This window comes from Mesoplodon bidens, assembly GCF_964165515.1.
Source record: "Mesoplodon bidens genome assembly, chromosome: 19".
In the NCBI taxonomy this organism is placed as follows: domain Eukaryota; kingdom Metazoa; phylum Chordata; class Mammalia; order Artiodactyla; family Ziphiidae; genus Mesoplodon; species Mesoplodon bidens.
In genome coordinates this window covers 31,670,765-31,693,665 of record NC_138179.1, presented here as the reverse complement: position 1 = coordinate 31,693,665, position 22,901 = coordinate 31,670,765, and the positions used below count along the sequence as shown (strand labels likewise).

The 22,901-nt window shown below is 54.8% G+C and overlaps 1 protein-coding gene across 1 annotated transcript; it reads left to right on the top strand.

The window, feature by feature from the left end:
- Positions 1-17,905: 17,905 nt before the first annotated feature.
- On the top strand, positions 17,906-20,858 carry LOC308606710 (forkhead box protein J1-like; the record flags this gene model as incomplete). Its single annotated transcript, XM_081217950.1, has 2 exons — positions 17,906-18,403; positions 20,091-20,858. The coding sequence occupies 2 exons, from the start codon at positions 17,906-17,908 to the stop codon at positions 20,856-20,858; spliced, it is 1,266 nt and encodes a 421-aa protein (XP_081074076.1).
- Between the last annotated feature and the right edge of the window lie 2,043 nt (positions 20,859-22,901).

Here is a 22,901-nt window from a genome sequence, read left to right as displayed (position 1 = left end):
GCCCCCCATACACACAGTGTTTCATTGATCCACTTCTTCCCTGCCCCAGAGACACGCTAAGGGCCCTGCACTATGAGAGCTGCAGCTTGGAGGGGCCCTGGCCAAGCTGGAAACATCAGTACAGGGCCCGCCCCAGAACACCTTAGCTTCGAAGCTTCTCTCTCTCCTGCTCTCCTCCCCAGGTCTCTATCCAGAGCAAGTTCCCAGGTACAACAAATGCTGATTAGGTGACTGCAAATTAACACCCAAGAGGCCTCTCCCGGCAGTCTGTGAGGAGGAGCAAGGCGGAGGGGGGAAGAGAGAGGAGACAGAAAGGAGGCCGGGGTGCTGGGTGGAGCCAGGAGATTTTCTAAGGCCTCTGGGATCTTCTGGCTTCATCCCTAGAGGTGGGGCAGAGGGTATGTGTCCCTAATCATTGAGCCCAACTTGAGGCTGAGAGCAGCGGGGAGATGGGGATCTGGGGGTTAGGGGCTGGGACAGCCAAGCTGCAGAGGGAAAGGGGACAGACAGACTAATGTAGTGAGTGTAGCTATAGCTGAGGCTTAACGGGGAGGGACACAGTGCTTGCTAGAACCACTGGGACCAGGAATGGGGGGATGGCCCCGTGCCCTTGCTTGCACTCCTGCAGGGGAGTGTCTTGCTCCACCATAAATGCCCTGGGCTGCATCCCACATCCACTCTCCTAACCCATCGGGCATTTTAACCTTTTTCATAGAAAGTCATTTACAATAAAAACATTTTTAAAAATAAAGTTTTAAAAAGTCTCAAAATGGACCTGCTTGCAACTTTCTCTGGGGAAAAGCATGGGCCAGTTTTGGGGAGGCCACGGCCCAAGGGGGAATGGCTGGGAGCAAGATGGCGGGCACCAAAGGCCTGCAGAGTGTCCCCTGATGCACTCCTCATGATCTCTGGGTGCCCAGAGAGAAAGGGGCTGAGAGGCGGCCCTCGGGGGTCCCCTGCAGCCAGGGCCTCGGCACCTCTATATGTGCAATGGGCAGACTGTACCCACAGCCCCGAGGAGCAGGCGGCAAAGGAGGCACAGCCCCCTCCCTAGCCCTGGGGACTCACTCACAAAGGCCGTTCTGGCCCAGGGCTCGGCTCACGTTCCCCACCTCGCCCAAGTTGAGGGCCTGCCCAGACTCACCTGCGGTCCTCGCCTGGGCCTGTCTCCAGCTCCTCCCTCCCTTGGTCCCTTCCTGAAGGGACAGGGTGTGACGTCAGAGGGCCCCAGCCCCTGGGGCCCCACTTGCCACCCTGGGGTTCATTCACCCCGCCCAGGGCCTTCCCTCCAATGCAGGTTGGGGCTGAGGGAGGCCATCAGGGCAGACGGAAGATGGGGTGCCTAGACCCTACAGCTCCAGCCTGTGAGGAATCAACGTACTAGAGTTCTGATGGGGAAACTGAGGCACAGCAAATATGTGACACTCAGCAGGCACCTTTCAACCCCCTCACCCCAGCTTTGCCTGGAACCCATCTCTCCCCCGAGCCCGCACCTGGCCCCGCCAGCACACCCTTGTGGTGCACAGCCCCTTCCCCCAGCACTCACGTGCACGTGCGCACGGACACAGACACACACACACACACACACACACACACACACACACACACACATGGGCACTGTCCTACACAATCCTGCCCAGCCTCCACGGGCCCCTTTCTCCTGAAGCCCCTTTCTTTCCTTGCACTCGAGGCTGGCTCCAGGACAACCTGGCATTCCCCCACCAACTTGCTGCTTTCCCTTGCTAATTATTCCAAATATTTCAGAAGGGTGCACACACTGCAGGGCCAGCCGGGTTGGGGCCTTACAGAGCTCAGGAGGCAGCCCATCCCCTTCCCACCGCTTGCTGAGGAGGCTGCCCCAACCTCCCTCTGAGACTCCCTTCACCCCCTAAGCAACGACTCCCTCCCTCTCCCCACCACCCTCCGGCCTTCCTGCCCACGCTCCTCAGCTCTGGGGGAACATGGGGGCTCCAGCCTCTCCACTGGTCCCCAGGCTCAGCCTCCAGCCCCCGCCAAAAGGGGTACACCCTGGATTGACAGGTGGGGCCGGTCACTGTCCCCCCTCCTCACCCTCTGCCTGGGCCCATGCTGGGGGAAGAGGGGCAAGGTCAGGGGCTGGCAGAACTGCCTGCCAGGTAAGGAAAGGCTGAAGAAGCTTCTGGCTGCCAGGAAGAATCCCCAGGAGCTCCTGAAAATCCCTATGCTTGGGACTAGCGTCTCTGGGGCTGGGACCCAAACACTGGCACTTTTAAGGGTCCATGGATGCTGCCAACGAGCAGCCAAAACTAAGAGGGGGCTCCGAAGCGGCCAGAACACAGGGCTTCACACACCCTTTCAGCAGGCAGCGTTTGGGGGTTGGCGGTGGAGGGGGCGGGAAGCGTGAGTGGATCCTGTCCCTCCTATTCATCCCTGCGCTGGACCTTGGCTGGGTGGCTTTTTCAAAAAACGTTCAGTGACTCCGTATTTATTTAGAGATTCAATGTAATCCCAGTCAATATATAGTTTGCGCCCTTAACAGTAAGTTGCAGACAGGCTGCCCCATTAGCACTAGATACTTTAGTGTGTGTTTCCTTAGAACAAGGACACGCCTCCATAATCCCAGTACCACCATCACAATCAGGAAATGAACACTGACCTGGTAATCCCATGTAACCGCAGACCCCCTTCACGTCTTGCAGATCACCCCAGTAATGCTCCTCTCCATTCCAGCCTCCCAATCCAGGACCCCATGTTGCACTGAGCTGTCCTTTCTCTTTTGCCCTGTGTGGCTTTGAGCCCATGACTCAAGCTCTCTGGGCAGGTTTCGCATTTCCTTTGATCTCCACTTTTGAGGTGAGAAGCCCTTCAGCCACTTCACCCTCAGGTGTGGTACAGTCCCTTCCCAAAGCAAGAAGCCAGCTTTCTGTCTCCTCCCTTTCCACCTCTTCCCTATCCTCCCTCCCCCATGTATCGTCAGCCAGGAAAGGGATGAGGGGCAATGTTCAGGAACTCAGTCTTTGGGGACCCTCGCCGTCTGCCCACGGGACAGGCCACCCCCAGCTCCAGTGACGGGAAGGCCCCCGGGATGGGATTCCATGCTGGCCTGAAGCAAATGCGCCAGGCCTCCTGAAGAGCTGAGCTGAGGGCAGGAAACAGTCTTCTCCCCGCCTCTGCCCCCCTCAACATACTGGGGACCCAGACTTGAAGAAGGAAGGTCATGTCCATGGTGTCCTCCCAGATCAGCACCGACACCGTCTCCTCCATGTCCGGCTCCTACATCGCCCCTGGCATGGAAGAGGACGGGGAGGCTGTCCCCTGCCCCCGGGCCGCCAGCAGGACCCCCTCAGAAGAAGGAGACGTAAGAGAGGAGCATGGGATCGCCCTCGCCGCTCTGCTCTGCTGTGTACTCGAGTCCCAAGGAGCTCAGTCCAGGGCCTGCCAGGGAGATCGGCAAAGCCCCCCAGTGCTCCCGAGGGGAGCCCTGGAAATCACGGTACCGGGTTGTTGAATCAAAGACTCCCTCAGATGTGATCTTCCATGTGGCACCACTTCTGTCCTGAGGACTTGGTTTGGGTTTGCTGCCAGGCGAGCTGGGTAGGAGAACCGGTGGCATCTGCACCTTGACTTTTGTTGCTCCTTTGCAGGTGACGCCAGCGGCGTCTCCAGATTGCAACTTTGCGGGCCTCGTCGCCACCGCTGAAGAGCAGGATGCAGAGGTAAGAGCAAGGTGGATGCTGGTGCCCCTCCCTGGTCAGAGGGACTGCCGGTGCTGGCAGAGGATGCAAATAGGATGGGGGCTGTTCTGGAAGAAGCCTTCCAAGGTGGTGCGCTTGGATCTGTTAGAGGCAGGGTGCAGAGCAGAGGGACTGTCCGGTTAGCAGAGGGTGCTGGTCTCAGCGTAATAGGCGTGGGGTGAGTTCCAGAGGGAAGTCTTCAAGGCCAGACCCTTGAGAGGGTGTTTGTCCTCCAATTCACTTAGTATTTACCTGGCACAGGCATCTCACATCTTCCTGGCACTGGGGGACACAAAGACCGAGTGACATGGCTTTTGCCTGCCCACGCCCCCAATCCACCCATCCCACCCATCCCGGAGCTCCATCTGATGGAGGAATCAGAGTTATAACTCAGCGTGAGAAGTGCTCTGACGGAGGTGTGCCTGAAGTATATGGAATGCCCAGCTCCCAGTGGGGACTCTACAACTTTCTCTTGAGCCAGATGTTCTCAAAGGAGTATCTGGATGGGACTGGGGATCCTAAAGGGTTCCTGAAAGTTTTATGATCTCACAGTTTGCTTTTTCATTTGACAACTTTTATTTCCACCTGAGAGAAACAGTGTGAGCTAAACTATTACCAAGGCTATTCCTGACAGTCCCAGGGTCCCTCTGTAAGGCGCCTCAGACCTGGTCCCTCTGGAACGTGCCTCAGACCTGGTCCCTATGGGCCGATCCTGCCTCGCCAAGCAAAATCTGCCTCTGCTGGGCCTCCCAGCCATCTCACACGGACAGGAAATGTCTGGATACCATGAGGGTGATTAGTTCTGTCTTCTGACAATCAGTAGACTCATTTCACTGCTTTATGGACTCACAGTGCCTTCCTTCTGTCCTAGGGAAATGATGTTCTAGAAGAAGAGGACGGATCACCCACACAAGAAGATGGAAAAAGACCTGGTCTTTTGCTCCCTTTTATTATATTTCTTTCCCGGGTATTCTCTAAAGGGTGGAGAAAGGGGCACTGGTGTGACTTGGTGGCACTGCTCAAGGGTGTGGCTTTGGGGAAAGGTTGTCTCCTTGATGGAATATCAAAGCAAGCAGGGTATCTGAGGACCTCAGCAGCCTTCCTGGCTCGTTCTGGGCCTCTGAGCCAAGGCTGCAGAAGATACATGGAGATCTCCATCTACGTTGAGTAGATCCTGAAGCTTCTTGGGCAACTGCCATCACCTTCCTTCCTGCTTCAGCTTCTCAGCTGAGTCTCACAGAACTGCTCTAGCAGCCCCAAAGTTCATCTGCAGCAGAACAGCTTCCTCCCCTTGGGGGAACCGACTGTTAGGCAGTAGGTTTTCCTGCTTTAGTGAAGAAAACGGCTGATGTTACAGTAGCAGAAGGATCACAGCCCTGGCGGCACAGCAAAGGTGAGGTGAAGAGACGTTAGCAGCTCAGCGTGCACTAGTGTTTGTAGGCTATTGGAACGAGCCTCTTTACCATCGTTCAGGCCTCAAGTAGATATTTTTTTTTAATTGCAAGAGTTGGTTTACAATGTTGTGTTAGTTTCTGCTGTACAGCCACGTGAATCAATTATACATATACATATATCCACTCTTTTTTTAGATTCTTTTCCCATATAGGCCATTACAGGGTACTGAGTAGAGTCCCCTGTGCTCTACAGCAGGTCCTTATTAGTTATCTATTTTAGATATAGTAGTGTGTATATGTCAATCCCAATCTCCCAATTTATCCCTCCCCTCCCTTGCCCCACGCCATAACCATAAGTTTGTTTTCTACACCTGTGACTCTATTTCTGTTTTGTAAATAAGGTCAATCATATCTTCAGTCGGAAGAATTTTGTTTCTAGTAAGCCGAGAAGCGAAGGAACGACCTACATATAGAGTAAGGAAATGGCGGGGGTGGCGGGGGGTTAGGCGAGCTGGGAATCCCACCTGGGATTGTAGGACCAGGCGTCCCAGGAACCGGTGTCTCTTCCGTCTGCTCCTCTGAGGTGCCTCCACAGAAGGGCAACCTCTAGAGCAAACGTGGATCCCAGCCTGGATGCAGATGTCATGCTAGTCGCTTCTGCTTTGGCCATGGCAGTTGCTTGGGGGGTGCTGTGGTGTGCAGGGTGTGCGCATGTGCACATGACCACTCTCTCCTGGTTATTGTTTCAGCCACGCATGCTGGTGGAAACTAACCCCAGGCCTTGTGCTTCCTCCTCTCCCTCACTCCTTCGGGCCAACCTGCTGGTGGATGTTTATTCCACTCTGGGATTGCGGCAGGGGAGGGAGACCTGGAAGGAAAACCATGCCTGGGCTTCTTTATGGTGATCTCGAGAGCCAGCCATTCTCAGATTACACTGGCTTCACCGTTCAGGCCAGACATGAAACCGAATGACAGTGGCAGCTCCCGGGAGAGGGAGTTGAGGGTCGCATCGTAGCCTCACCCCGAGGTCTCAAGGGCTCTTACGGAAGAAGGAAAGTGCATCTGCTCTCTTGGTAAAATGTTTCTCGGGTTCTGCTGTTAGCGTCACACTGGTAGTAAAGAGCTGGGGAACTCTCTGGAAGCATCTGTCGGGTTAATGTCAGGTTAATGACAGGAGCATCCACTGTGGTAGTTCCCGTGGAATCATCAGACCTCACCACGCTCAGCTGTAAGTTCAAAGTTCCATCCTATGACTGAGGTGCCTCAGGCTGGCTTGGCCGTCAGGACAGCTTCTCAGGCACTTGGTCTCCCTCTCCACGCTGTTTCCCTCCCCACATGGATGCCACTCCCCTCACGGTGCGCCCACAAGGAGGGAGCCCGGGGAGCATCCCGTGGTCCACCCTCCCCAGGCCCACAGGTGCTCTGCCAGGAGCCCCAGCTCGCGGCAAGGATGGCTCAGGTCCCCATCCTCGCTGCTCTCATCAGCCTTGTGGGAGTGATGTTGAGAAAGCACCTGTGTCATTCCAGCACCCCTTCCGCTAAGAAGCCTCTGGGTCTTCTTTGGCCCTGAGACCAAGGTGGGGGGGGGCGATGGTATGTTCTGAGATTGTTCTGCAAGGTTCTCAAAGGGAGGAAATCTGAGTTGACCATTGTAGGTGGTGAGCCGATTAGAAGCGCGAGGCCATGCTAGGTAGACGGGGCCCCAAGGAACCTGATGGAGTATCACACAGGCGTCAGGATAGTGGCCAGGGGACCAGTGACAATTCTGTGAAAAGCCTCTGGGGAGTGTGATGGGACAAAGCAAAGATAATTTGAGTTTATTAGTGGAAATACAAATGTTTTTGTTTTGTTTTGTTTTGTTTTTTGTGGTACGCGTGCCTCTCACTGTTGTGGCCTCTCCCATTGCGGAGCACAGGCTCCGGACGCGCAGGCTGAGTGGCCATGCCTCACGGGCCCAGCCACTCCGTGGCATCTGGTATTTTCCCGGACCGGGGCACAAACCCGTGTCCCCTGCATCGGCAGGCAGACTCTCAACCACTGCGCCACCAGCGATGCCCGATACACATGTTTTTAAATGATGGCATTGGACAGGAGTGGGCATACCGATGAAATCTAAAAGTACTTATGGAGGGAATTCCCTGGCCGTCCAGTGGTTAGGACTCAGCACTTTCACTGCAGTGGCCTGGTTCAATCCCTGGTCGGAGAACTAAGATCCTCCAAGCCACTGCACAGCCAAAAACAAAACAAAGAAAAGTACTTATGGAGACATGAAATAATCTAAGACTAAGACGCCACTAGGAAGGGTTATGCTTCGCAGATACTAAGGAAAAATCGGAATTAACTTTCTCTTTTCCTGGAGAGAAACTCTACAAGATGGTGGAACTGTTACAAATCTTAAATTTAATTAGTGGCAGGGTAGAGGCAGGAAAGTGGTGTGTGGAATCCCCCTAGATGTGCTCCCCAAATCTGCCTCTAGAGGTCTCCTCACTCCCCCGTTTCTGAGCCTGAGGATGGAATTAAGTGGGAACCAACTTTCTCTACCTCCCGTGAAGGATTTTCAATCTCCAGGCTCCCTTTTCTGGCTGAGGGCTGGACAGAATGGTAGCACTCGCTCAGGAAGTCCTCCTGCGCCTTCCAGGCTTACCTTCTGCATCCAGGATGCACGTAGCAGCAGGGTTTCGCCGAGGGTCTGGCAGAAGCCTTTTTAGAGGAAAGAGCACCACCGACTGTACCAAGAAGCTGGGGAGATCAGAGACTTCAGGTCTGAGTCTTGAGGCTGTTTCAGAAGGAGCCAGTTTTCAGCCCTGGCTCAGAATCTGGACCCGTGGTGTTTGTAGCAAGGACTCAAGACTTCAGATCCAGGCAGCCTGGCAGCCAGTGGTGGTGGCGGCGAGGCTGCAGCAGTGTTTTGATTTGACTTTGTGTGTGTGTGTGTGTGTGCGTGCGTGTGCGTGTGTGTGTGTGTGTGTGTCTCTTCTCTCCTTTTTACCATTTGCTTTTGGTCTTTCGTACCAAACAGCCGCAGTTCCGGAGTCCTGCCCATTAAACACAGAGGAATAAGTATGAGATCTACCAAATTATATAAAATGAAAGAACAACTTATTTCATCTGGGGGTTCCTAACTTAAAAGGGCAATCTTGCCTGCTCTTCATCCTGTCACCCTTAGAGCGGTAAAGCACTGTGGACCCATGTGCCGGACTCCGGTACCCCCAGGGAGTACAGATCCCCGCATTCCGTCTGGTTGTGAGAGATACCTAAACATTTCCTGTCCCACTCACTCCCCTTCCCCTGGGGTCCACCTCCACAAGACTATTATTAGAGCCTTAGGGCGGATTAGAACACCAGGATATTTATGGTATACACAATTTATACCCGCTGAATCCTAGTGCTTCTGCCATTAAAGGGTTTCGTGTCTTGGGCTGGCCTAACCTGAAGCTGACCCCAGACATTTGTGAGTGGACTCCCTCAAATGTGACACAGTGAGCCTCACGCCCACCCTCCAGGGTCAGCCGGCTCCGTCCACGACCTGAGCCCTCTGAAGGGCATGGCTCTCCGCTCTGCCCTGGAGGAGATCACCGTGTGCTGGAGGATCCAGCAATTTCCACACAGCATGAGAAATTGGGTGGTCGTACGGGCCAGTGGGGGAACACTTCGGAGCACGCTGGACCCCATCTGGCTTCAGGGGGGGCCTTCTGGGGGCAGGTGCTGGAAGAGGCAGCTCAGCAGTCCTCGGCCAGAGAACGGAAGGCTTTCCCCAAACTCAGGGGGTTAGGGCTTCATCCTCTCCCTTCAGAAGGGGCATCTCGCTGCACTGGGGGGACTGAATCAGATGGAGTCAGTCTGTGGGATGGGAGGACGACTTGAGGGAGATGAGTGTAGCCTGAACAAGGCCTGGGGGGCGGATGGTTTTCGCGCACATTCTGTGAGTCAGGCGCCCTGCTCACCACTCTTCCATGTCACCTCGCTTAGTCTCACAGCATCCCTGGGGAGTAAGTACTTGTCTCCCATCTGATGGATGGGAAAACCTGGGCTCCAAGTACAGTGACCTGCCCAAGGTCACACAGTCAGTACGTTACAAGCTGGGGCTGTATCCCGGTTTTCTGACTACAGATTTAGACCTTACTAGAGCTTGAACAAGCAGGAGGTCATGGTGGATTGGATACAGAGCATGAAGGAGAGAGAAGCACCAAGAGTGGGTTTCCAGCATTGGCAGCGGATGCTTCTCGTGCAGGAACTGCAGTACAAGGGGGGAAGATGATGAGTTTCGTGGATGGTACCCGGGGGACCCCAAAGCTCTGGAGCTAATGTCTCCTGGGGTTGGTGGCACCAGCTGATAGCAACTCTCGGTGGGCTGTTCAGGTGCAGAAGGAGAGGAACAGCTGTCACTCTGTTCTCTGCCATGCCATTTGGTCCCTGCCACCCTGCTGGGCAGCCAGTCCCTTCCTGCCCCACCCTGGCCCCCACAGCAAACACTAACTCTGAGCCCAAATTAACACACTCTTCTCCCTCCCCTTCACCTCCTCCTGCTCTCGTGAAAGTCTCAGCCAGACTCAGTTTCTTTTCCTGGTCCGCTGTAACACTTAGGCAAACTTCAAGACCAAATAAAGATACAAAGGTGGAGCCTACGGCAAGCTCACAAAACAAGGACCATCCTGCATGTCCCTCCATCAGAGGGCCACAGTGGCCATGACTGTCCCTCGCCCACTGGACGCCACTGCTCCCAAGTTTCACGTGCTGTGGTTTGCACCCTGTGGGAGTTCCAGGTAATGCGCATCTTGCCAGTTTTCGTGCCAAACTCCCGGACTGTCCTGCCAGAGACACCATCTGCACCAAACCAAAGGTCCGGTAACCTTCCTTTCCTCTTCTCAGGTGCCTGGCAGGCTGATGACAACGTGGTCAGTCGTCGGAACACGCAGTGCAGACGCTCATCTTCTGGCAGCCTGGAGGACCCCGAGAACAGGCTCTGCGTGTGGGATCCTTTGGCCATCTGAGAGCCTTAGCCCCTGCACCAGGGCTCTTCTCCCGTTCTCACATCCCATCCTGGCCTCATGGCACCACTGACCTCCTGGGCATCCTCAGCAAGACACACGGAGACTTTTTAGACCCACGTGAAAGCTGGATGCTGAGGGCACCTGACCCTTCTCCCAGACTCATCTTCTTCTGCAACCGTGATCCTTCCCCTCTCAGAAGGGACTGGAAACCTCTTTTCTCCTTGTGGGCTAAAGCCACTCGAACTGCAGCTCATGAGACCCTTTGCAGAGACTCTCTGGAATGTTTCCACTGTATCTTGATCTTCAGGTGGAGCTGTGGTCTACAGACTGGTTATTTCTTGTGCATCTTTTTTTTTTTTCTCCTTAGGAGGTAGACCAAGAAGACTCAAGAGTTTGGGTGACTTCATTACAAACACCCATCTGGCATTTTCTAGTCTCTGGGACATCATAACCAATCTGAGACCTGCAGTTTGGGGTGGCGTTGGGGGATGACTCCTGTGAGAAGGGAAAGCCATATTGCACTGTAAGTGGGGTTTCCCTCAAAATGCATTAGGAGCTCCTCTCTCAAGGACAAGAAGCAGTGGCAACCACCAGAAGGTTGGTTGGGAAAACAGTTCTTGCTTCTGGTAGCAGAGGCTATGCCTCGTGTGTCTGCTTAGGAAGGAGGCCTTGAATCTGAGAACCCCTCAGTTAAATGATGACCTACCAGGGACTTCTTTATGATCAGGTGCACTCAGGAAGGCCTGGGGCTCCATCCTAAGGTGACACTGCAAAGGCATTTTTGACCCCCTCTATGTACCAGGCACTTGCTAGGGACTGTCGTATATTATCACGTTTCATCACTACCGCCCTGTCAGGTGGCATTCTTATCCCTGCTGCCCCCGTCTCCACCCCGCTTTTCTGAAAGAGTTGAAGAAAGAAGCTGAGAGAGGGGTGGACCGGTGGTTCTCATTTGGTGCCCAGGAACCCCAAAGGAGGTTGGGGGAAGGGCTGAGCTGGGGTCAGTGGTGGTCTGGGAGGCTCCCCACCCCACCGGTTTTCCTCCCCTGTCCTCCAGATCAGCTGAGCCTGATGGGGGGAGCCGGAGGTACTGCCTTCCATAGGCTCATCAGAGATTTAGAGATATTGTTCAAATCACATGTGCACCCCACCTCACTCTGGTGTAGGGCATAGAAATAACAGCCTGAAACAGCAAGACTGTAAGCTGTTGGCTCTTCGTCCCTCAACACTAGTGTTATCAATGGATTCCTCATAGCTCTCTGATAGATGCATTGTCTGCTGGCTTTTGGAAGAGGTGGTTATTTAGTGGAGCATGAGATTGAGAAGCAAAGTGGGATCCAACATTTTGTGAGGCTGAGATATGACAGAGCCCTAGGCTATGCCCACCATGATGGCCTGAATTAGTAGTTGGAATTGTTGCCCTAGAAGAGCTTTTCAGGGTCCTTCCCAAGGCCTCAAAGAGAGCCCAGTGCCGGGGCATGTTTTGCACCTCCTGTGTGGCTGCTTTGCGCCACCAGGTGCGTGGTGACCCTCACTGCCTGGTGGTTGTGGTTCACATCCTGCCCTGGGGGTGGGCAGGGGGAGGCCTGTGGTCTTGACAGACACTACATGAGCCAAGCCTGAATCTCAGCTTCTGCCTTGAGTTCCCGTGTCCACCCGCTCTGAAATCCTGCAGTGGGCTCTGCTGTTTCAGGCCCCATTTAATGTCCTTCCTTTCCCCGAAACATTCTTACAGCCCCTTTCATATTGATGATTCCAGCAATAACCACACTTCCTGATCTCCTTGAAGTCTGAGTCCCAGAAGCACTAGGGAAGGGGGCGCTCCCTTAGCCTGGGGTGGTGCTATACAGATCCACCTCCTCTCCCGGCAGGTAGTATTCAGAGTGTGGTGTTACCTGAGATGAAGGAGATGCAGGTAAACCGTTGCCACAGTGGCCAGGAACCCTAAGAGGAAGCCATTGTCTTCACCCTTTCTGGAGGGTCTGTCTTCTCCCAGGAAGAGGCTCAGAGGGATTCCTCAAGGCCTTGGTTCCATAACCAAGACATACCCGGGTGAGAAGTGGCCCTTCACTCCTGTTTCTCAGACAGTTCCTGCTCTCTCCCCCATCCCCTCACCTCTTTGCCCTCATTTAGCTCTTTGGCGAGCAGAAATATCCCATCCAAAAGGGCTGGGATCAGGGAACAGGGCACAGAGCCTGGTCGGGGAACCGGACAGCCGCCCGAGTCATCATCTGGGGATGGTCATGTTGTTAGCAGTTGACCCACAGAGAATATGACGGGGCCTGGTTTCTCACACAAGGACACAGACTAACCAGAGGCCTGGGGCTCCTTCCTGCCACACTCAGGTCGGAGCTCACCTATGAGCTCACTTCCGGGTGGTGTGGTGATCCCAGCCTTCTCACAGAGCCCTTTTTCCTTCTCCTCCCCAGTCCCATCCCACCAGAGGTCATGCCCACGCTGGGGCATCTCCTGGGCACGGATCCACACACGTTAAGCCATCTCACCTGGGGAGAGTTTGTGTCCTGTTCACCTGACCTTGGCATGCTGCTTGCTCACTTTGCTTTAGGATCTGCACACCTAGTGTGTGTAAGTATGTGTGTACTGTTGTGCCAGCTGTGTACCCCTCACTCCCTGGAGTACACTCATGGGCACACGACAGTGGGGACGTCAAGGATGCAATATTTATGGACTGCTGCATGATTCTTAAAAATGAATAAAACTGTTCACAAGGGAAGGAGAGCTATTAATTGCGCAGTTGGCTTATTTGTGAAAGTTTCTGTCCGACTTTCTCCAGCACGCTTTTAATACTTTGACTCAATAACAACTCACACTGCAGAAATATAGAAGATCAGGAGAGATTACTACAAGAAACTCTATGCCAATAAAATGGACAACCTGGAAGAAATGGACAAATTCTTATAAATGCACAACCTGCCAAGACTGAATCAGGAAGGAATAGAAAATATGAATAGACCAATCACAAGCACTGAAATGGAAACTGTGATTAAAAATCTTCCAACAAACAGAAGAAGCCCAGGACCAGATGGCTTCACAGGCGAATTCTATCAGACATTTAGAGAAGAGCTAACACCTATCCTTCTCAAACTCTTCCAAAATATAGCAGAGGGAGGAGCACTCCCAAACTCATTCTACGAGGCCACCATCACCTTGATACCAAAACCAGGCAAGGATGTCACAAAGAAAGAAAACTACAGGCCAATGTCACTGATGAACATAGATGCAAAAATCCTCAACAAAATACTAGCAAACAGAATCCAACAGCACATTAAAAGGATCAAACACCATGATCAAGTGGGGTTTATTCCAGGAATGCAAGGATTCTTCAATATACGCAAATCAATCAATGTGATACACCATATTAACAAATTGAAGGAGAAAAACCATATGATCATCTCAACAGATGCAGAGAAAGCTTCTGACAAAATTCAACACACATTTATGATAAAAACCCTGCGGAAAGTAGGCATACAGGGAACTTTCCGCAAGATAATAAAGGACATATATGACAAACCCACAGGCAACATTGTCCTCAATGGTGAAAAGCTGAGACCATTTCCACTAAGGTCAGGCACAAGACAAGGTGGCCCACTCTCACCACACTGATTCAACTTAGTTTTGGAAGTTTTACCAACAGCAATCAGAGAAGAAAAGGAAATAAAAGGAATCCAAATTGGGAAAGAAGAAGTAAAGCTGTCACTGTTTGCAGATGACATGATACTATACATAGAGAATCCTAAAGATGCTACCAGAAAACTACTAGAGCTAATCATTGAATTTGGTAAAGTAGCAGGATACAAAATTAATGCACAGAAATCTCTGGCATTCCTGTACACTAATGATGAAGAATCTGAAAGTGAAATCAAGAAAACACTCCCATTTACCACTGCACCAAAAAGAATAAAATACCTACGAATAAACCTACCTAAGGAGACAAAAGACCTGTATGCAGAAAATTATAAGACACTGATGAAAGAAATGAAAGATGATACAAATAGATGGAGAGACATAGCATGCTCCTGGATTGGAAGAATCGATATTGTGAAAATGACTCTACTACCCAAAGCAATCTACAGGTTCAATGCAATCCCTATCAAACTACCACTGGCATTTTTCACAGAACTGGAACAAAACATTTCAAACTTTGTTTGGAAAAACAAAAGACTCCGAATAGCCAAAGCAATCTTGAGAATGAAAAACGGAGCTGGAGGAATCAGGCTCCCTGTCTTCAGACTACACTACAAAGCTAAAGTAATCAAGACAGTGTTTTACGGGCACAAAAACAGAAAGATAGATCAATGGAACAGGATAGAAAGCCCAGAGATAAACCTATGCACATATGGTCAACTTATCTTTGATCAAGGAGGCAGGAATGTACCGTGGAGAAAGGACAGCCTCTTCAATAAGTGATGCTGGGAAAACTGGACAGGGACATGTAAAAGTATGAGATTAGATCATTCCCTAACACCATACACAAAAATAAGCTCAAAATGGATTAAAGACCTAAATGTAAGGCCAGAAACTATCAAAGTCTTAGAGGAAAACATAGGCAGAACACTCTAGGACATAAATCCCAGCAAGATCCTTTTGGACCCACCTCCTAGAGAAATGGAAATAAAAACAAAGATAAACAAATGGGACCTAATGAAACTTCAAAGCTTTTGCACAGCAAAGGACACCATAAACAAGACCAAAAGACAACCCTCAGAATGGGAGAAAATATTTGCAAATGAAGCAACTGACAAAGGATTAATCTCCAAAATTTAAAAACAGCTCATGCAGCTCAATAGCCAAAAAACAAACAACCCAATCCAAAAATGGGCAGAAGACTTAAATAGGCCTTTCTCCAAAGAAGATATACAGACTGCCAACAAACACATGAAACAATGCTCAACATCATTAATCATTAGAGAAATGCAAATCAAAACTACAATGAGATATCATCTCACACCAGTCAGAATGGCCATCATCAAGAAATCTAGAAACAATAAATGCTGGAGAGGGTGTGGAGAAAAGGGAACACTCTTGCACTGCTGGTGGGAATGTGAATTGGTACAGCCACTATGGAGAACAGTATGGAGGTACCTTAAAAGACTAAACATAGAACTACCATATGACCCAGCAATCCCACTACTAGGCATATACCCTGAGAAAACCATACTTCAAAAAGAGGCATGTACCAAAATGTTCATTGCAGCTCTATTCACAATAGCCCGGAGATGGAAACAACCTAAGTGTCCATCATCGGATGAATGGATAAAGAAGATGTGGCACATATATACAATGGAATAGTACTCAGCCATAAAAAGAAACGAAACTGAGCTATTTGTAATGAGGTGGATAGACCTAGAGTCTGTCATACAGAGTGAAGTAAGTCAGAAAGAGAACGACAAATACCATATGCTAACACATATATATGGAATTAAAAAAAAATGTCATGAAGAACCTAGGGGTAAAACAGGAATAACGTCACAGACCTACTTGAGAATGGACTTGAGGATATGGGGAGGGGGAATGGTAAGCTGTGACAAAGCGAAAGAGAGGCATGGACATATATACACTACGGAACGTAAGGTAGATAGATAGTGGGAAGCAGCCGCAGAGCACAGGGAGATCAGCTCGGTGCTTTGTGACCGCCTGGAGGGGTGGGATGGGGAGGGTGGGAGGGAGGGAGATGCATGAGGGAAGGGATGTGGGAACAGATGTATATGTATGACTGATTCACTTTGTTATAAAGCAGAAACTAATAAAAAAATAAAAATAAAATAAAAATTAAAACAATAAACACTTGGGAAGAAAAAAAAACTTTGACTCAAGACAAGCTGGACATGGTGGAGTGAGAGAGGGCAAGGCGTAGAGGGAAAGACATGTTTCTGGGTGGGAGCTGGTGTACCATCCCCTGGGCACAGCTTCTGCGCAGAGGCCTGATAAGGAGCCCTCACCTCCACCCAACCCCCTTCAACCAGAGAACTTCCAACTGCTGCTCCTCAATAATTGAAGAGCAGGAAAGCTGGTGACTAGAGGGAGGCTGGGGGAGGGGAGGAGGAAGGACCACAGTCCACCGTTAGTCTGGCACTTAAAGGCTGGTGAAATTAATGGGGCAAATGACCCCAGTCACAGAATTTGGCAAGTCCACGGCTTTCCTGGGTTTCACCCACCGGCTCTGTTTCCTCGGCTATCTGGAAAGGAGGGAGAGCACTTGCGAAGAAGCCTCTGGAATGTCAGCTTCTGGGAATCTTGCTGAGGACGGGGCGGGGAGGGAGCGCTTACCGGGAAACACTGGATTACCCTAGCCGCCTTGGGGTGTCTGCGACCGGGGCTGCGGTTTCTGCGGACCTGAGCGGCAGGTGGCATCGGAGAGTCAGACCTGCTTGCGGGCACCAAGACGACACTCGGTCGGGAGACAGGGACAGGCCGCAGAAACGTGAGGAAGTGCCACTCGCAGCCCAGAGGAGAGGAAAGGAAAGCCCCAAGCATGCACCCAGCCCTGGCCCCCCCGCCACGGGCTGCGTCCCAGGAGCCGTCGCCACCTCTGAGCAGCCCAGATGGGAAGGGGGTGGGGCGGAGTACGGTTCCCGCGGCGAACTGCTCGCCGAGGGCCCCGGGGCCTCTGCGGGAGCGCCGAGCCGCGCGCCTCTCCGAGCCCGGCGCGGGGCCCTCGGGCGGGAATGCGCGGAGCCGGGACGCGATGGCGGGTAGGGGACTGGGTCGCGCGCGGGAGAGGGCGGCAGGAGGGAGCTGGAAGAGAGTTACCGCGTGAGAGAGCGGTTAAGAGCCCGCGGTCTCTTTGGAGATGCCCTGGCCAATGGCAGAAGCGGAAGCTGTTTATATGGGCGGGGCGTCGCCACGGCAGCAGGAGACGCCTTGTGAGCGGCTACTGAGTGCCGGTCCCTGGCCGCTGGCTTTCAGAGAGGCGCCGGCGGGCGTGAGTGGTGACGAGGATTGCTGGCTGGGCCCTCGAGCTGGGAGCAGAGAGCCGCGGTGAGGGTGGGCGGTGGGAGGAATTTCTTTGAGAACCTTCCTTTGGCCCGGGCTGCGCTCTGAGCCAGGAAAGGGACGGGGAGGGCTGCAGGCCGTGGGAAGGGAGGGCGTTAGTACCAGCCCGCTCTCCCATCCGTCCCCGACGGAAGTGGTGGGCCCGGGGACTGACATCAGAGGCGTCTGGGGGACACTCACTTCCCGCCCCCTTATAACTCTCTGTATTGTTTCCTTCCTTCCCCTTGATCCCCATCCTAATATCCCTTTTCAAAGATCAGACGACCTCCCCCTCCCCCCGACCCGTCGTACTGCCCTCCTGGACTCTCTCGCCCCATTTCCATTGGTTGTGGACGGAGAGAGGGGGGTTAATTCCCCGCTTTGAGGGAGAAAGGGGTGGCCTCGCATGCCCCTACACTATTCCCTCGTTTGGCTAATTAAGTCTCCTCTAAAAGATCCAAGAGGAAAAGAGCGAGGCGAACTCCCTGTGGGTCGGACCCCCGGGCACACCTTCTGTTTCCCAGACCTCGGCAGTAAAAGATCCTCCCCAGCTGCAGGAAGGATTTTAGTAAGAGCCTCCCCCCTCGCCCACACTCTCCCCTCGGGGGTGGGGAAAGAGGGCTCAGTTCCCGCTCTGGTCCCCGCAGGCACCACATTCTCTTTGGAGGAGGCTACCCCCGGATCGCGGGATGGAAGCCCGCTTCCGGGAGGCTGCGTAACTGAAGCCGCGGGAGTCAGCGGGCCGGAGAGCTCGGCGGCCACCCTCGGCTCGGCTCGTGGATGTTGACAGCCCCCTCGGAGAGTGCCCGCAGATATGGCGGAGAGCTGGCTACGCGTCTCGGGAGAAGGGGCAGCGGAGGAGGCCGGACCGGAAGGCGGCCTGGAGGAGTCCAACGCCCTGAATGACAGCCTGACCAGCCTGCAGTGGCTGCAGGAATTCTCCATTCTCAAAGCCAAGGTCCCCGCCCTGCCTTCAGGGGACACCGACCCTCACGGCTACCACGAGCTGTCAGGCTCGGCCGAGCCGGGGTCTCCCCTGGCGGCGGACCCCGCCTGCCTGGGGCAGCCGCACACACCCGGCAAGCCCACGTCCTTGTGCACGCCGCGGAGAGCCCCCTCGGGGCTGCAGGCCTCGCCTCCCGACGACGTGGACTACGCCACCAACCCGCACGTGAAGCCGCCCTACTCATATGCCACGCTCATCTGCATGGCCATGCAGGCCAGCAAGGCCACCAAGATCACCCTGTCGGCCATCTACAAGTGGATCACGGACAACTTCTGTTACTTCCGCCACGCTGATCCCACCTGGCAGGTAGGGAGGCACTCCCTCCCTCCCTGCCCATGCCCGCGCAGACTGGACTCACATCCCAGATCCGCAGGCCAAGTAGGCGCGGTACGGCCAGGGCCCCGAGAGAGGAAGGCCGTCCAGGAAGGACCTCAAGGGAGCCCAGTGCTTGGACTGCTGCCCCTTTGACTTCAGAGACGGAGGAGGGAGGATGTTCAGAGGGCTGCAGGGGTGCCGACATAGAGGTTCAAGTGGAAAGAACTTGTCCCTCATCCGGCAGGCTCAGCCCAAAGACCAGGGCTGAACTATGCGTGGACACAGCCCCCCAGGGTAGGTTGATGGACTGAGGGACACATTTGTGTCCCAAGTCCTGGAATTCCTACACACTACCCTCCTCAAGGTCAGTTTGTCAGGGCCTGACTGGAGGCAGAGCATGGTTGCTGCCCGGCTCTGCATCCCGCCTGCTTTCAGTTGGCTGGAGGGGCTCTGGGAGGGGAGAGGGGTGTGCTGCAGGGTGTGGTGGCCATCTGTGTCCCAGTGGAAGGGCTACGGGGCCTTCCGAAAGCTGCTGTGCCAGCCCCCACCCCAAGCCCTCCCTAGTTTCCTGCCTACACTCCTCCCCCTCTTCTCATCAACCTCCCTGCGGGGACAATTATCTCAGCCACGTGCTTTCCACAGGGGCTCTTTCCTCCCACACTGGCTTCATGTTCCAAGTCTCCGGAACCTGGCACAGAGCAGCCAAGGGGCCCAGACCACCATGTAAACCTCCCAGTCTTGCCAGGGCGCACTACTCACATGCCGGCCCCACCCACCAGGCCCCAGACCCCTGTGCCCCAGCGTGGTTTGGACTGTGCACCCAGGCGTGAACAAGGCAGGATGGTGATTCAGGCTGGGCACACACTGCCCTCAGCCTCTTCGACCATCAGGATCAGGGGCTCCTTGGGGACAGAGACCCTGAGGATGCACAGATCCTTCCCTGTGGCACAGGTCACAGGATCAGAGTTCCTGTGATCACAGCTATTCCACGTTTGCGTGGGCCCTGACCCTGGGGCAGGTACCATTTGTAACCTTGGTGAGAAAGCAGAGACCCTCCACCACCCCCCACCCTACCCCAAGCCTGAGAGCCCCCAGGAATGAGCGCTATGCTCTTGGCTGGGTAATAATCAACTGAGGCCTCAGAGCCTGGGGTGGGAGGAGGGGGACAAGGTGGGTGAGGGCCCAGGCCAGCAGCCGGCTCTACAAACAAGGAAAGTCATCAGATCCTCCCACACTTCATCCCCCACCACACACACACACCCTCACAGCCACTCACTCATTTCACAAACAGAGAAGGCCAGCCAGGCCCAGGCAGAGGGAGATGGCCGTCCAGGACCTGGGGGAGCCAAGGCCTTTGACCAGAGGCCGCAAGCAGCGGGGTAAGGGAGGGAGGGCAGGACAGGCCGGCACTGAGAACCACCCTGCGGCTCAGGGCTCGGATGACTGAGCAGGCAGATGTCCTGGCAAATGGGAACAAAAGCCCCCGACAGCACTCCCAGCTCCTGGTGCCCCGTGGCGGGTGTCCCAGAGCCTCCCGCTCGGAGCAGCGCTTCTGTCTCCCCTGCCCCCATCGGAGAGAAGGTGGTGGTGGGACTGGCAGTGGCGCTAGGAGCCCCCCATCACTGACCCCACCCACTCTCCCAGCTGTCTTCCTTCTCTCCTATCTCCCTGTGTCCAGAACTCCATCCGCCACAACCTGTCCCTGAAGAAGGGCTTCATCAAGGTGCCTCGGGAGAAGGACGAGCCAGGCAAGGGGGGCTTCTGGCGCATCGACCCCCAGTACGCCGAGCGGCTGCTGAGTGGGGCCTTGAAGAAGCGGCGGCTGCCCCCAGTCCACATCCACCCGGCCTTTGCCCGCCAGGCTGCGCCAGAGCCCAGCGCCGCCCCATGGGCCGGGCCACTGACCGTGAGCGCCGAGGCCCAGCAGCTGCTGCGGGAGTTCGAGGAGGCCACTGGGGAGGCGGGCTGGGGTGCAGGCGAGGGCAGGCTGGGGCGTAAGCGTCAACAGCCGCTGCCCAAGCAGGAGGCCAAGGTCCCGCGGCCCTCCAGCCCCCTGCTGCTGACCCAGGAGGAGCAGGCTGAGCTGGAACCCCTCAAGGGCAACTTTGACTGGGAGGCCATCTTGGACGCTGGCACGCTGGACGGGGAGCTGGGCACGCTGGAGACCTCGGAGCTGATCCTGCCGCTGAGCCCTGCCTCACACGGGGACGTGGACCTCACCATCCATGGCCACCACATCGACTGCCCTGTTACCTTGGGGCCTCCAGTGGAGCAGGCTACCGAAAGCCTGGACTTTGATGAGACCTTCCTGGCCCCATCCTTCCTGGAGCACCCCTGGGACGAGAGCACCCGTAGCTCCCTGCCCCCCGAGCCCCTCTTTGAGGCCGGGTATGCCACACTGGCCTCTGACCTGCATGACTGGGCCAGCCTGGCCGCCTTCTTGTAAGAAGCCAGGCCCTGCCCCACCTCCAGACAGCACCGAAGTCTGGGCCCAGACTGCCCCCCTCCCCGCCAGTGCAGGCCCATGGACACCCTACCACCCAGGCAGGGGCTGGGCCCGGTCAACCCACCAGGCCACACGGCCCCCAGCCCAGGCCATCCTCAGATTCTAGTCCAGCAGGCTGAGAATTGGGGCCCAGGACCAAAATTGCTGCCTCCGCTCCCCAGCCCCCCATACACACAGTGTTTCATTGATCCACTTCTTCCCTGCCCCAGAGACACGCTAAGGGCCCTGCACTATGAGAGCTGCGGCTTGGAGGGGCCCTGGCCAAGCTGGAAACATCAGTACAGGGCCCGCCCCAGAACACCTTAGCTTCAAAGCTTCTCTCTCTCCTGCTCTCCTCCCCAGGTCTCTATCCAGAGCAAGTTCCCAGGTACAACAAATGCTGATTAGGTGACTGCAAATTAACACCCAAGAGGCCTCTCCCGGCAGTCTGTGAGGAGGAGCAAGGCGGAGGGGGGAAGAGAGAGGAGACAGAAAGGAGGCCGGGGTGCTGGGTGGAGCCAGGAGATTTTCTAAGGCCTCTGGGATCTTCTGGCTTCATCCCTAGAGGTGGGGCAGAGGGCATGTGTCCCTAATCTTTGAGCCCAAATTGAGGCTGAGAGCAGCGGGGAGATGGGGATCTGGGTGTTAGGGGCTGGGGCAGCCAAGCTGCAGAGGGAAAGGGGACAGACAGACTAATGTAGTGAGTGTAGCTATAGCTGAGGCTTAACTGGGAGGGACGCAGTGCTTGCTAGAACTACTGGGATCAGGAATGGGGGGATGGCCCCGTGCCCTTGCTTGCACTCCTGCAGGGGAGTGTCTTGCTCCACCATAAACGCCCTGGGCTGCATCCCACATCCACTCTCCTAACCCATCGGGCATTTTAACCTTTTTCATAGAAAGTTATTTACAATAAAAACATTTTTAAAGATAAAGTTTTAAAAAGTCTCAAAATGGACCTGCTTGCAACTTTCTCTGGGGAAAAGCATGGGCCAGTTTTGGGGAGGCCACGGCCCAAGGGGGAATGGCTGGGAGCAAGATGGCGGGCACCAAAGGCCTGCAGAGTGTCCCCTGATGCACTCCTCATGATCTCTGGGTGCCCAGAGAGAAAGGGGCTGAGAGGCGGCCCTCGGGGGTCCCCTGCAGCCAGGGCCTCGGCACCTCTATATGTGCAATGGGCAGACTGTACCCACAGCCCCGAGGAGCAGGCGGCAAAGGAGGCACAGCCCCCTCCCTGGCCCTGGGGACTCACTCACAAAGGCCGTTCTTGCCCAGGGCTCGGCTCACGTTCCCCACCTCGCCCAAGTTGAGGGCCTGCCCAGACTCACCTGTGGTCCTCGCCTGGGCCTGTCTCCAGCTCCTCCCTCCCTTGGTCCCTTCCTGAAGGGACAGGGTGTGACGTCAGAGGGCCCCAGCCCCTGGGGCCCCACTTGCCACCCTGGGGTTCATTCACCCCACCAAGGGCCTTCCCTCCAATGCAGGTTGGGGCTGAGGGAGGCCATCAGGGCAGACGGAAGACGGAGTGCCTAGGCCCTACAGCTCCAGCCTGGAGAAATCAACGTACTAGAGTTCTGATGGGGAAACTGAGGCACAGCAAATATGTGACACTCAGCAGGCACCTTTCAACCCCCTCACCCCAGGTTTGCCTGGAACCCATCTCTCCCCCGAGCCCGCACCTGGCCCCGCCAGCACACCCTTGTGGTGCACAGCCCCTTCCCCCAGCACTCACGTGCACGTGCGCACAGACACACACACACACACACACACACACACACACACAAATGGGCACTGTCCTACACAATCCTGCCCAGCCTCCACGGGCCCCTTTCTCCTGAAGCCCCTTTCTTTCCTTGCATACGAGGCTGGCTCCAGGACAACCTGGCATTCCCCCGCCAACTTGCTGCTTTCCCTTGCTAATTATTCCAACTATTTCAGAAGGGTGCACACACTGCAGGGCCAGCCGGGTTGGGGCCTTACAGAGCTCAGGAGGCAGCCCATCCCCTTCCC